Source organism: Anoplopoma fimbria, chromosome 6 (genome assembly GCF_027596085.1).
Source record: "Anoplopoma fimbria isolate UVic2021 breed Golden Eagle Sablefish chromosome 6, Afim_UVic_2022, whole genome shotgun sequence".
Classification (NCBI taxonomy): Eukaryota; Metazoa; Chordata; class Actinopteri; order Perciformes; family Anoplopomatidae; genus Anoplopoma; species Anoplopoma fimbria.
The window spans coordinates 679,439-694,950 of record NC_072454.1 but is presented as its reverse complement, the minus strand read 5'-3'; the positions used below and the strand labels follow the sequence as shown (position 1 = coordinate 694,950).

Here is a 15,512-nt window from a genome sequence, read left to right as displayed (position 1 = left end):
TTTAAGACTCTGGTGCTAGCCTACAGGGCAGTGAAAGGAACAGCTCCTTCCTATCTCCAGGCCTTGGTCAAGCCCTACACCCCTGCCCGACCACTTCGCTCTGCTGCCTCGGGGCGACTGGTTGCCCCGTCGCTCAGAGGTCCCTGCGGCCGATCCACCCGGTCACAGCTTTTTTCTGTCCTGGCCCCTCAGTGGTGGAATGAACTCCCCACTGACATCAGGACAGCAGAGTCGCTGCCCATCTTCAGGCGCAGGCTGAAAACTCACCTCTTCAGGAAGTACTACCCGGAGCCTTCCTCGTAGCACTTATGGCACTCGTATTAGTTGCTGCACTTACTGCATTCGTATCAGTTCGCTGCACTTATTGAATTTGTATTTGTTTACTGCACTTATCCTATTCGTAGTAGTTTGTAGCACTTACTATATTCGGATTAGTCTGTTGCAATTATTGTTTTCGTAGTAATCTGCCTCTGCACTATACTTTTGCTCTGGCTTATACTTTGAGATGCTTGTTTAAGAAAGGAGATGCACTTATGACTTCTGGTGACTAGTAGTTCTCTTGAATACCTATGTTGAATACACTTCCTGTAAGTCGCTTTGGATAAAAGCGTCTGCTAAATGACTGTAATGTAATGTAATGTAATATATATATACATACACACATACATACATACATATATATATATATATATATATATACATATATACATATATATATACATATATATATATACATATATATATAAACATACATATATATATATATATACATACATATATATATACATATATATATACATACATACATATATACATATATATACATATATATACATATATATACATACATATATATACATATATATATACATATACATATATATACATATATATATATATACATACATACAAACACATATATATATATATATATATATATATATACATATATATATAAACACTTCACCATCACATAATTAAATATACAACAACAGAATTGAGTTTTAAAGCAAAATGCAATTTATTTAGCAAAGCAAACAAACAAACAAGGAGTAACGAATGTCTAGGGTATATGTTTAAGTGCGAGATAGAGGTTGTGGGTGAGTGGATGCAGTGAATGCGTCTGTATGTTAGAAATGAGACTATAGCTAATCAGAGTGAGGATGAGGGGAAAGAGTTAAAGACAAAGAACAAAGCAACGTGCCCAAGTGAAAGAATACCATAATAGTGCCTGCAACAACCAAAAAGAGTGCCTCCTGAGAGAGAGACCTAACCTGCTTATATACCCCACCATTAACCCAGGTGTGATCAATAATGTGATTATGATCACCTTACCCAAGTAGTAGCCCTGTAGTGGCATCAAAGAGCCTTAAGGGGGTACATACATGTGTGTATGTATATATATATATATATATATATATATATATACATAGATACATATATATACACACACACACACATACATACATACATACATACATACATACATACATACATACATACATACATACATACATACATACATACATACATATACATATACATACACATATATGGGACTTTTATTTTATTTTTTATTTTTTTCATTGAACAATTTCACGTGTACAATTTTACAAATTGTCAATAAGAGACAGCAAAATACATATATTCAAACTTACATGCCAGTGTAATGGGTGGTGTGTGGACCCAAGAGGCCGCAGAGTCCGGATCTTCAGTCGGGTGGGTGGAGGGGGTCTGGAGGAAGGGTTCCTCGGCCCCGGACGACGAAGCCTCACTGTCTGACTCAGGGGCCTCCTGGATGTTTCTGGCCGGGGTCTTTGTCCTGGAGGGCTGGTCCGGGTGCTGTCGATGGAAGTCTGCGATGCATCGATGGTCATAAATGTGACGAGCAGGGACCCATGACCTCGCCTCGGGACCGTATCCTTCCCAGTCCACCAGGTATTGAATGCCCCGACCCCAGCAGCGAGAGCGAAGCAGGCGATGGATGGTGTAGACAGGTCCTCCTTCGATGAGACGAGGAGGCGGAGGAGGAGGAGCAGCTGGCATCAAGGGGCTCTCCCGGACTGGTTTCACCTTGGAGACATGGAATGTGGGATGGATGCGCATGGACCTGGGAAGCTTGAGTCTTATTGCCGCCGGGTTGATGACCCTTTCGACCTCGAACGGACCGATGAATTTAGGACCCAGCTTCTTTGATTCTACCCGAAGGGGTAGGTCCCGGGTCGACAGCCACACCTTATCCCCCACTTGATAGATGGGGGCTGGAGTGCGGTGTCGGTTGGCCGCCTTTGAGTAGCGGTCGGCGGACCGAAGCAGGGCTGTTCTGGCTCTCGTCCAGGTCTGTTGGCAACGGCGGATGATGGTCTGGACCGAAGGGCAGGAAACCTCCTTCTCCAGTGCGGGGAACAAAGGAGGTTGGAAGCCGTACGCGCACTGGAAGGGGGACAGGCCGGTGGCAGAACTGGTCAGGGTGTTATGCGCGTACTCCACCCACAACAGCTGTCGGGACCAGGAAGTAGGATTCCGGGAAACCAAGCATCGTAGTGCGGTCTCCATTTCCTGGTTCTTCCGCTCAGTCTGACCATTGGACTGTGGGTGGAACCCAGAGGACAGGCTTACGGTGGCTCCCAGCAACGTACAGTACTCCCTCCAGAATATTGAGGTGAACTGGGGACCCCGGTCAGAGACGACGTCGACCGGGATCCCATGTAGGTGGAAGACATGGAGGGAGATGAGTTCGGCGGTCTCTTTAGCAGAGGGGAGTTTCGGCAGAGGGATGAAGTGGGCCATCTTGCTGTACCGATCGACCACCGTTCAGTCTTTTGGCGGTGCGGATGTATTCCAGGTTCTTATGGTCCGTCCACACCAAGAATGGAAGTTTGGTCCCCTCTAGCCAGTGGCGCCACTCCTCCAGGGCTAACTTCACCGCTAGTAATTCTCGGTTCCCAATGTCGTAGTTTCTCTCGGCGGGGGAAAGCCAATGGGGAAAAAAGCGCAGGGATGCAGCTTCTGGTCGGTGGCCGAACGCTGGGACAGAACGCCCCCAACTCCTACGTCGGAGGCATCCACCTCCACCACGAACTGTCGGTCAGGGTCAGGGACTTGGAGGATGGGTCCGAGGTGAACCTGGTCTTGAGGGTCTGGTAAGCTTCTTCAGCCACAGAAGTCCAGAGGATCTTGGAGGATGTGAGGGCGGTGAGAGGAGAGGCGACCGTGCTGTAGTTCCGGACAAATCTCCTGTAGAAATTTGCAAACCCCAGGAAGCGTTGAAGCCGTTTGCGGGTTTCAGGAGCAGACCAGGACGTGACAGCGGCCACCTTTGCGGGATCCATCTTGATGTTACCGCCGGACACAATGTAACCTAGGAAAGGGACGGTGGTCACGTGGAACTCACACTTTTCAGCCTTCACGTATAGGGAGTTCTCCAGGTGGTGTTGCAGGACTGACTGGACGTGGTGAATATGCTCCTCCTTGATTTTAGAGAAGATGAGGATGTCGTCTAGATAAACAAACACATGTCGGACCAACATGTCCCAGAGACCGTCATTAACCAGGGTCTGGAAGACTGCGGGAGCATTAGTCAAGCCGAAGGGCATCACCAGATATTCGTAATGCCCCTTCGGTGTGTTGAAGGCTGTCTTCCACTCATCTCCCTCTCGGATTCGGACCAGGTGATAGGCGTTGCGGAGGTCAAGTTTAGAAAAGATGGTGGCTCCCTGGAGTAGCTCGAAGGCAGTAGTGATGAGCGGTAGTGGATAGCGATTCTTGACGGTGATCTCATTCAAGCCCCGGTAGTCTATGCAGGGTCGGAGGGTCTTGTCCTTCTTTCCCACGAAGAAAAACCCTGCTCCTGCAGGAGATGACGGGGGGCGTATGAGTCAGTCGTTAATATATTTATCCATCGCCTCCCTTTCAGGCGCGGACAGGGAGAATAGACGACCCTTGGGAGGAAAAGTACCCGGACAGAGGTCGATGGCGCAGTCATATGGACGGTGAGGAGGCAGAGACAAGGCCTTGGTCTTGTTGAATGCCTCCTTCAAGTCGTGGTACTCGACCGGAACCCCCGTGAGCTCAGGTGTGGAGTTGACTGGAGCAGGAACCTGAGGTGCGGCGGCTTGTTTCAGGCAAACAAGGTGACAGGAAGGACTCCAGCCTCGGAAATCCCCCGTAGCCCAGTCGATATGGGGGTTGTGGCGTCGTAACCATGGATACCCCAGGATGAGGGGAATACGGGGTGATTGCAGGATGTGGAAGGTGATGGTTTCGTGGTGATTGCCGGACAGAAGCATATGGACTGGGACGGTTTGGTGGGTGACGGTCCCCAGGAGATGACCGTCGAGGGCGCTGGCTGGAACAGGACGAAGAAGAGGAACCTGGTCGATTCCCAGCTGCAGAGCGAGTCCCTCGTCCATGATGGACGCATCCGCTCCAGAGTCCAGGAAGGTGGAGGAGTCTCGGGCCCCCCGGGTAGAAGCAACTTGGCATGAAAAAGGGGCCTCTGGCAGAAGGAGGGTCGTGACACGCCTCGGCTCACCAGTACCTCCTTGGTTACTGGTGAGCCCTGGCTTTTACCGGGCAGTTGGGAACAAAAATGGCCGGCCTGACCACAGTACATACATAGGTTGTCCCTGTGGCGGCGGTCACGTTCCTCAGTCGAGAGTCTGGTGTGACCCACCTGCATAGGCTCGGTCTCCCGATGAGGTGGAATGGTCGATGGTTGGTTCGGAGAGGTAGCGTGCGCGAGCCGAGTCCCGTGTCTCCGGATCGCCTCCTCCATAGACGCGAACCGAGCCAGTGGCGAGGTGTCATGTGCTGGATCCATGTTCTGGCCAGATCGTACTGTAACGGGTGGTGTGTGGACCCAAGTGCAGTACAACCAGGAGACAGAGTAATGTTCAGGAGCTTTATTCAAAGCGGAACAAACAGCAGGTAGACAGGCAGGAGATAACTCACGGGTTATATTCCACTCTAGAGAGCGCTGATCCGTCAGCGGAGCAGGCAGACAAAAACCAAGAGGAGCAAAGGCAAATCTCGTGGTCGGGGACAGAAGGCTGAGTCGGTTACCGGGGCAGAGGCAAGGCGGAGAAGTCCAAACAAGCGGTGTCGGCAACGGGAAATCAGTCCGGGGAATAACGCTGGAAAGGTCCAGCTCACAGCCCAGTCCCTTCTCTCTCACCACACCATCCCTCACCTAATCAGTATTACTCAGTGCACCTGTCTGCCACACCCACCTCATCAGCACAATCCCTCTCACCTGCTCACTCTGCTGCACTACTCATCTCAGTATAAATACCCCAGTCTCACACACACTCGTTGCCAGATCGTTCGCCGCATTCATGCCAGACCTTCCAGCAATTTCCCTTGGACTGACTTCCCGTTGCCGACTCTGCCTGTCTGGACTTCCCTGCCTTGCCTGTGTCCCGGTCAACGACTCAGCCTTCTGTCACCGACCACGAGTATAGCCTCCGCTTCCTCTGGTTTCCGTCTGCCTGATCCCCTGCCTGTTTCCCTGACGGCTTGGCGTTTCCTTATAGGAATTCACGACATGAGTCTGACCCTGCCTGTTTGTCTGCTGTATGTTCCGCTTTCAATAAAGCTGCTGCATTCAACTCCGTTTGAGCAACATGCCTGATTGTTTAAAGTACATATCTTTACTTACATTTTCCACCTGTAGAGTGAATTCCTCCTCTTCTCTCATTTCCTGCGCCTCCTCCTCCAGGCAGGAGGACCCCGCCTCCTGGTAGGAGACGATTTTCTGGCATTTCTCCCTCATCTGTTTAGCCAGCGTCCAGCACCAGCCGAATGGGACGCGGGCTCAAGAGGCGGATAAAAACGCCTGCGACAATCGGACACCGCGTCCAATAGTTGGATGTATTTTTCTTGTGTGGAGTGCGTGACGCCGGAAATCATGTTGAGCAAAAATTCCAACACTACCTGTATGCACGATGAAAGTAAAAAAAGAGTAAAAAAAACAAGATCAAAACAAGTATTAACAAAGTAAAGAATATAAAATAACTAAAAAAAGTAAGTAATCCAAAATAACTAAAACATTATATATACAGAAAATGATTATAGTACTGTACAGTGTATTGCACGTATTTTTATATTGCATAGATTTAAATATTTTTTTTTAGTGTCATGTGGCCTGCTGGGAGCAGAGCTGGTTGTGCAACCTGACAGCAGCAGGAATGAAGGACCTGCAGTACCTCTCCTTCACCACCGGGGGTGAAGCAGCCGGTGGCTGAAGGAGCTGCACAGAGTGTCCTGCATTGGGGGGCGGGGGGGGAACATTTGTGTGGAACAAATTTTAGGGGGATCTGGTTTACCTACTAATTGTGGCAAGCCAAAGTATAGCATCAGTAACTTTCTGTTAGCAGTAGGTTGGGCTATGAGTCATCGGATGCAATGACTCACTACATCACCACCACCAACAGTGTCTGGACTCCAGGGGGGTTGTGCCTGTTTGACCTCTGACCTCAGCATCACTGCCCCTCTGTTAGACGCTTTCACTATGGACTCCAATCGCCAAATACTTTGCATTGTTCATTTATTATGTGTAATAAATTATTGTTAAATTTTATTGAAGTCTCTCCTTATTGAAATATTGTACTTTTTACTGTACTTCATCTCAGAGGTAAATATTGTACTTTTTACTTTACTTCATCTCAGAAGTAAAGATTATACTGTTTACTTACATAAGCATTAATGCAGCAGGAATATTATTCCAGAAACATCAGATATATGATGGATGATTACCGATTGAAAGCCAGCGAGGAGGCAAAACATTGACAGGAAACATTTCACTGCACAATGACTACTTCTACTTTAGTACTTTTACGACACTTGATGATAATACTTACATACTTTTCCTAAAGTAGGATTTTCAATGCAGTAGTGGAGGATGTTCACAGTGTAGTATTAATACTTTTACTGCAGTAAAGGATCTGAATACTTCTTCCACCACTGTGTGTTAGTAAGAAAAGAAGAGTATTACCTGATGACCGGCTGGATTTGGCAGATTGCCGAGGTGGAGATGATTGATTTGAGCGTTTACGGCTCTGAACTTCATATTTGGATGCCATGTTTCTCAGCTGATTCAGTCAGAGGGAGGTTCTAGAGATGTAGAAATTAAAATCATGTTGTAAAGTCATTCTGTCTTTAAGGACTCACGTTTAACAAACGTACGCAGAAACAGAATTTGAAGGCAGTAATAATAATAATAATAATAAATGTGTATGTCTGTCTCAGTACAGTATCTACATATATTCAGATATATGTCTACACAAATATACAAATACGGTAAAGAGAAAACTGTTGAAAATGTCATAAACAGAATAAACATTATGTCATGAGGTGAAGCTGAACACCATGTTTCACACTAACGTTATCAATAAAGTTTATTGACATCCTGTTATCAGACTGGACAGACAGCTAACAGAGGCTGGACTGGTTTTCACTCTTTACTGGAGTCCTTCCAGTCTAAGTGATGAAGATGAAGAATAAGTATGATGAAGAACAACTAGTGTTAAAGTGTTGTTTATGCATCAACTGTAGGAATGAAACCGAGCAACAACAACATCTACAGGTAAACTAAATGAGTCTATTGATAGATTATTAATATGTGGGTGAGGAAATAAAAGCAAATATAAATAAACTAAAATTCAAAAAAACATACACAGAAAGAATAAATTGGGAAATAATGGAACATGGAAATAAATAAATACAAAAATGAGTACTTTGTCAAATACGTGAATAGATTTAATTCAATTTTTCAATACTGTGCACATTTAATTTCAAATTAACCTGTACATTTATTTGATAATTGATGCTTTTTATTCCTCCATTTATGATCATCTTTATGATTTAATTTATTTTGTATTATAATGGCAGCTTGAAAATGCCCCTCATATGGGCAAAGATATATAATAAGTACATTTAAATTCGTACAGAGAATATTTATCCTGGAACAAAGAAACAGAAACATGTTGACACACACCAACAAGAGCTTTACTTTATCCAGTTATATATTTATTTATTTCAGGAACCTAAATAAACAGGGAAATATCCCCAAAGTGATTTGTGGTCAGGAGAACTCGTTTCTACACGAGGTGCTCTGGAAGCTTCTTTTCACTTTCTCCTGAAGTGAAACTGTTCAGAGAGTCAGAGGAACTTCCAAATATGGTTCGACACGAGAAGAAGACGCACAAATATCAAATATCAACCTACCACATCTAAAACCACACCTTTGAGTTATTAGATAACATTCTAGCTTCATCCTTATCTATGATAACATGTTACTAATTAATAGGATTAATAGGATTGGCGCCGCGCGAGTGGCTGCCTCTTACAGCAGCTCCTGCTCACCTGTGAGCTTTTTCCTTTAAATTGTGTTTTTTTTGTTACTTTCTGTTACTTTTTTTTTACTTATTTAATTTTTGTAAACATTTTGCACTATGGCAGTGAGACTCGTAGACTTTCACGTGGTCTACCTGCAGTTTTCTGCACTTTTCACCTCCGTGCCCGGAGTCTCAGCCCGCAGCCATGGCCCCCATTGTTTACAGCAGGGGTCAGCAGGGTCAGCAGGGGTCAGCTGTTAGCGCTCCGGGACACGGCGCCGCTGCTGCCGGAGGAGAGACCCGAGGTTCCCTGTGAGCTGAGGAGGAGGAGACGGGGATGCCGTGCTGGGGCAGAACGTCGCGCCAGGAGCAGACGTTTCAAACCCGTCCTCCCCTCCATCATCATGCAAAAACGTACGGTCTCTCCCCAACAAGATGGACGAGCTATCAGCACTGACTCGCCATCAGAGGGAGTACCGGGAGTGTAGCGTCATGGTGTTCATCGGAGACATGGCTCACGGAGATGACTCCGGACACCAACGCTGCACTGGACGGGTTCCGCATCATCCGGGCAGACAGGACAGCGGAGAGCGGTAAGAGGAAGGGAGGAGGCCTGGCAGTGTTTGTGAATAATAGATGGTGTAACTCTGGACACATCACTGTCAAAGAGCAGACCTGTACAGAGGACATTGAGCTGTTGGCCGTTAGCATGAGGCCGGTATATTTACCGAGGGAATTCTCGCACGTTATCACAATAGCTGCGTATGTTCCCCCCTCTGCTGACGGAGAAGCGGCCTGTGACGTCATACACTCGGCGACAAGCAGGCTGCTGACACAACACCCCAATGCCCTCCTCCTCCTCTCTGGTGACTTTAACCATGCCCCTCCTCCTCCTCTCTGGTGACTTTAACCATGTCCTCCTCCTCCTCTCTGGTGACTTTAACCATGCCCTCCTCCTCCTCCTCTCTGGTGACTTTAACCATGCCCTCCTCCTCCTCTCTGGTGACTTTAACCATGCCCTCCTCCTCCTCTCTGGTGACTTTAACCATGCCCCTCCGTCCTCCACTCTGCCCACCTTCACCCAGTACATCACCTGCCCCACCAGAGACAACAGAACCCTGGACCTGCTGTATGCCAACACCAAGGAGGCATACACTTCATCTCCCCTCCCTCCCCTGGGAAGACCTGACCACAACCTGGTGCACCTCCGGCCTGTGTACAAACCTCTTGTGCACAGGCAGCCAGCTGTGACCCGCACAGTCAAAAGATGGTCCGATGAAGCCGAGGAGGCTCTTAAGGACTGCTTTGACTCGACTGTGTGGGAAGTGTTCAGTGATGCCCACGGGGAGGACATCGAGGGTCTCACAGACACCATAACGGACTACATTAACTTTTGTGTGGAGAACACCGTACCCACCAGGACTGTACGGTGTTTTTCCAACAGCAAACCCTGGATCACTCCTGAGATAAAGACCCTCCTCAAGGAGAAAAAGAGGGTCTTTAGATCAGGAAACAAGGAGGAGCTGAGGACTGTGCAGAGGGAGCTGAGGAGGAAGATAAGGGAAGGGAAAAATATCTACAGGACAAAGATGGAGGACCAGCTGCAGCAGAACAACATCAGCGGAGTCTGGAAGAGCCTCAAGGCCATGTCTGGCCACAAGGGGCCCAACCAACAACCTGTGGGGGACCAACAGTGGGTGAATGATCTGAACTCATTCTTTAACACCCACCCCTCCCCCACCCAGACCTCCCTGCCGCTGCAGCCCCCATCGTCTGCACCCCCTGTGGATTACCCCCCCTCTTCTTCCTCCTCCTCCACCCCCTTTTCCACAACACTCGGCTCCCCTCCACACTCCTCAAACACTGCACACCTCCAACACCCCACCCCCACCCCCACTCCAACAACCTACAGCACACAGCCCCCTTCCCCCAACTTGTCCCTCTCAATTAACCAGGTGAGAAAAGAACTGAGGAAGATAAAGGTGAGAAAAGCCACGGGTCCGGACGGCATCAGCTCAAGGCTCCTCAGATCCTGCGCAGACCAGCTGTGCAGGATAGTGGAGCACATCTTCAACTTGAGCTTGAAGCTGGGGAAGGTACCACAGCTATGGAAGACGTCCTGCGTGGTGCCAGTCCCAAAGACCCCAGGGGCCAAGGACTTCAGCAGCTTCAGGCCGGTGGCTCTAACATCCCACCTGATGAAGACCCTGGAGCGGCTGGTCCTTGTGCACCTCCGCCCCCTGGTGATCTCATCTTTGGACCCTCTTCAGTTCGCCTACCAATCTGGCATCGGGGTGGATGACGCTGTCATCTACCTGCTACAAAGATGCCTTTCTCACCTGGAAAAGGCTGGAAGCACTGTGAGAGTCATGTTCTTCGACTTCTCCAGTGCCTTCAACACCATCCAGCCTTTGCTTCTGAGGGACAAGCTGGAGCAGACCGGGGTGGACCACCACCTCACTGCATGGATCCTGGACTACCTCACCAACCGTCCACAGTATGTGAGGATAAGGGAGTGTGAGTCAGATCGGGTGTCCTGCAGCACGGGGGCCCCACAAGGAACCGTTCTGGCTCCATTCCTCTTCTCCATCTACACATCAGACTTCACATACAACTCTGCTACCTGCCACCTGCAAAAGTTCTCTGACGACTCTGCAATCGTCGGCCTCATCTCCGCAGGCGATGAGAGGGAATACAGAGAACTGAACCAGGACTTCATAGGATGGTGCCGGCGGAACCGCCTCCAGATCAACTCTGGTAAAACCAAAGAGCTGGTGGTGGACTTCCGCCGGGGTAAAAACACTGTCCTCCGGAACCAGTGAACATCCAGGGACAGGACATTGAGATTGTGCAATCTTATAAGTACCTGGGTGTTCACCTGAACAATAAACTGGACTGGACTAATCACACTAACGCACTTTATAAAAAGGGTCAGAGCAGACTGTATCTGCTGAGGAGACTGAGGTCCTTTGGAGTGCAGGGAGCACTCCTGAGGACCTTTTTCAACTCCGTGGTGGCATCAGCCATCTTTTATGCAGTGGTCTGCTGGAGCAGCAGCATCTCAGCAGCAGACAAGAAGAGACTGAACAAGCTTGTCAGGAAGGCCAGCAGTGTGCTGGGGTGTCCACTGGACACGGTGGAGGTGGTGGGAGACAGGAGGGTGATGGCCAAGCTGTCATCCCTGATGAACAACACCTCCCACCCCATGCAGGACACCCTGGCAGCTCTGTGCAGCTCCTTCACCACCGGCTGCTTCACCCCCGGTGGTGAAGGAGAGGTACTGCATGTCCTTCATTCCTGCTACTGTCAGGCTGCACAACCAGCTCTGCTCCCAGCAGACCACATGACACATGACAATAATAACATGACAATAAAAACCTGTGCAATACATTACACATTACACTGTGCAATAATAGTTAAAAAAGTTAAAAATAGTTGAAATAGTTTTTGTTTTTTTTCTCTGTCTGTAAATATAATATTTCAGTTATTGTTGTTTTTTCTACTGTTCTTTTTTATTGCTTATTTATAATACTTGTTTTATTTTATTTTTATTTTTCATTTTTTAGCTTGTCTTCTTCTACTATGTCTCTTGTGTGCACTTTACTCTACGCTGTTGTAAGCCTGCAAATTTCCCCGCTGCGGGACTAATAAAGGATTATCTTATCTTATCTTATCTTATCTTAAATGAAGAAAGTGAAAGTAAAAGAAAGAAATGACACCAGGTATAAAAAAACTAAAAAGAGAATAAAATGCCTCTTTGATGATCTCAGGTTGATCATGTCTGCCTTCCTCTGTTGGCCGACCTCTATAATCCCACTCTTGCAATAAATCAGCCAATCTGAAGCTATTTAAACAGTGTTTTCATCATGTGGAGGCAGTAAGTAGTTACATATTCACACTGATGGAAATATTGATTATCTTTTAGAATTTCTTATCTCTTTTAATTCTGGTTGAAATTTACTGTTGTTAAACATTACATTTAATTTTATGATGAACCATCCAATTTACTGAAAGTCTGTAATACTGGAGCATAACACTCTGGTGACGCATGTCATTGTATGCAGATGATGGTGTGGTGTCCAGCAGCTTCTTACCGTTCTTCTGTTGTACCTGTATCTGCAGAACCACGAATGTCCTGCCTTTAAAAAACTACAAACATCAACCTAACTGGTCGTTAGGTCGTTAGGTTTAGGCAAAAACCCACAAACACTTAGGCTCAGGTTAGACCTAACTGCTGGTTTTCTTTCCTAAACCTGACTGTTTGTACTTATTTAAAACTCAACCATGATGTTTTACCTGAACCTAACTAAGTGGTTTTGTTGCCTAAACCAAACTTTTAATGTATTGTTATTCAGAAAAAAGTCTTGCTGAGGGACACAAAATCCATAGATTACATTTCCCGACTATTCCCAGGCCTGCTGTGAGACTTTGTTAAACTAAACGAATATGGTCAAACAAGCTGTTAAACTGGTCCCTCTTAATGATGCTCAGAATATTACTAATGACTAATAATGTTTGAGTTTCTGTTTTAAGAGTCTCATGAATACATTTATACATTTTACACGTTAATGTTCAGAAGGGTTTACAGCCACAGTGATATTATCATAAATAAACAATAAACAAACAGCTGATCTGAGTTCAGATCTCTGACCGGCCTCCTGGTGTCTTTGTTCACTGTGCTGATGTTTATCAAACTGATCCTGTTCCAGTTTATCAGGTTTCTGATGACACACCTGAGCGCTAATCACTAGCAGCTGTGACAGAGCTGAGCTGCAATGCATGCAGGGAAACAGAGTCTTCCTGTGAGGTTTGAGCTCAGCCTCTACTGACAGGAAGTGACAACAAGTGAGTCCTGCAGCTTTGAGAAGAGTGTGAAGAAACAAACATGCCAGTTTGATCTGGCTGATCTGTGGTCAGAGTGTCACCGCCTCACAGGAAACAAGACGAGTCCTCACAGAGACACAATCAGAGTGCATGATGGGAATGAAGACGCTGCTGCTCGTCTCTCTGCTCGCTGTTCTGGGTAAAAGACTTCCTGTTTCTTTGGTCTTATTTTACATGTTTTAATGTTTGAAGACAAACTGTTGGTAAATAATGTTTCACTGCAGATTGGGTTGAATTCAGATTCAGGTTCTAAAGTCACACTAAACAAATAAAAGTCCAGTTTTGATCCTTCAGCAGAGAGACATAGGATCTGTAAAGAAAACCAGCTGAACCATGAAGTCAGTTAGTTTATTTACACAGCTCATTTAAAATCAACAGGATGTGACTCAGAGGATCCATAATGATGATATTAAAGGTTTCAATAAAACAAGTGAATGTTTAATGGAACAGCTGTAGTGATGAACTGAAAACATGAAGCACACTGAGTACGTTCAGAAAGAAAGTATATGAATGCACGAGCAGAGAACCTCGTTGTTGTGAATCTTCATCATGTTGTTGTGTTTTACAATGGGACTTCTGACTAACTATTATATATATAAATATATACATAAATATATATTTATATCTATATCTATGTCTCCCTTCCAGAGCTGACGCTGGCGGCGGGCAGCCATCATGGCCGCTCCATGCCCGGCTCTCCGGTCAACATCAGCAGGACGGACCGCGGCCTCCTGCAGGTCGTCCTCAGCGCCGCCCGCTCCTTCAACAACCAATCAAACGACGCCTTCCTCTTCAAACCCTCGGCCATCCACAGAGCACAGCGACAGGTAGGACGCAGGTCTGTGCGGTCAAAGGTCAACATCATTATTTACCTTAAAAACACACTTCATTCACAGAGCAACTGGTGATGTCATGAAGTACTTTGAATGGAGACGTTACTGGATTGTAATAAATTCAGTTTTAAAATATTTTTAAGAAGTTAAAATCACTTAAAATGTGTTAAATACCATTAAATGAATTCACAACTGAAAAAACGTAATTTTCCAGTTAGGTTTAAATTTAAATTAATGGTGACAACGCTGTTCTATCTTCCATCCATCCATCCATTTTCCGTAACCTGCTTATCCAGTTAAGGGTCGCAGGGGTGCTGGAGCCGATCTCAGCTGTCACTGGGTGAAGGCAGGGTTCACCTGGACAGGGTTCACCTGGACAGGGTTCACCTGGACAGGGTTCACCTGGACAGGTCTCACCTGGACAGGTCTCACCTGGACAGGGTTCACCTGGACAGGGTTCACCTGGACAGGTCTCCAGTCTATCTCAGGGCAGACAAACAACCATTCACACTCACATTCACACCTACGGGCAGTTTAGAGTCTTCAATGCACCTAAGCTGCATGTCTTTGGACTGTGGGAGGAAGCCGGAGAACCCGGAGAGAACCCACGCTGACACAGGGAGAACATGCAAACTCCTCACAGAAGGTTGTCCAGCCCGGGAATTGAACCCAGGCCCCTCTAGCTGTGAGGCGACAGTGCTAACCACTACACCACCGTGCAGCCCCTGTTCTATCTTATTAAACTTATTATCCTTATTTAAATGAATACATATCTGAGTATAAAAGTCTGTTTATGTGAACATTACATATCTTTTGGAATAATTGTATTTTAATGTTCTGCTCCAGTACTAGAACATTAAATGTACTGCAGTACATCGTTGAGGTACTTGTACATCGTGTGCGTGTGCGTGTGTGTGTGTTTCAGGTTGTTAAGGGGGTTCGGTACATCGTAGATCTGGAGATCTCTAGAACCGTCTGCCGTAAACGAGACAACAACAACAATCTGTCCAACTGTGACTTTCAGCCTGAAGGTCGTCTGCACCAGGTGAGTCTCCATTTGGGAAATATGCAGAGACGTTAGTTAGTCTGTTTATTGTGAGACTTTGGTGTTTTAAAGAGATTCACCAAAACATCCAAACTGATTTGTATTTAAAGGCTTTTAAATTGAAACTTCCTGTTCTTCCAGACGTTTCAGTGTCACACAGAGGTCTGGGTGATGCCCTGGCAGAACGAGACCAGGACTCTGGTGTTCCAGTGTAAACCTTGAAACCACCAGCCGCCACGGACCTTCATCCTCCTCACCTGTGATGGTCTTCATCATCCTCCTCCTCACCTGTGATGGTGTCGGTTACATCCACCTGTCTGACCTGCTGCTCCTCACCCCCTAATCTGTAAAACTAACCCTTCCACACAGAATAAAGTCTGCATTTACTGAAACCCTCAGAGCCGTAAAAGAAAT

The 15,512-nt window shown here is 46.6% G+C and overlaps 1 protein-coding gene across 1 annotated transcript; it reads left to right on the top strand.

Annotated features, from left to right (window-relative positions):
* The first annotated feature begins 13,131 nt into the window (after positions 1-13,131).
* Positions 13,132-15,493, top strand: LOC129091916 (cystatin-F). The gene is made up of 4 exons (XM_054599602.1): positions 13,132-13,359; positions 13,869-14,047; positions 14,979-15,098; positions 15,240-15,493. Exons 1-4 carry the CDS (start codon positions 13,311-13,313, stop codon positions 15,318-15,320), a joined length of 429 nt encoding a protein of 142 aa, XP_054455577.1. The 5' UTR covers positions 13,132-13,310; the 3' UTR covers positions 15,321-15,493.
* The last annotated feature ends 19 nt before the right edge of the window (positions 15,494-15,512 follow it).

Excerpts from the sequence above, each read along its gene's own strand:
- LOC129091916 (XM_054599602.1), top strand. The coding sequence starts at position 13,311 with ATGATGGGAATGAAGACGCTGCTGCTCGTCTCTCTGCTCGCTGTTCTG. Across the intron at positions 13,360-13,868 it reads CTCTCTGCTCGCTGTTCTGG|AGCTGACGCTGGCGGCGGGC; the intron begins GTAAAAGACTTC and ends TCTCCCTTCCAG. Across the intron at positions 14,048-14,978 it reads TCCACAGAGCACAGCGACAG|GTTGTTAAGGGGGTTCGGTA; the intron begins GTAGGACGCAGG and ends TGTGTGTTTCAG.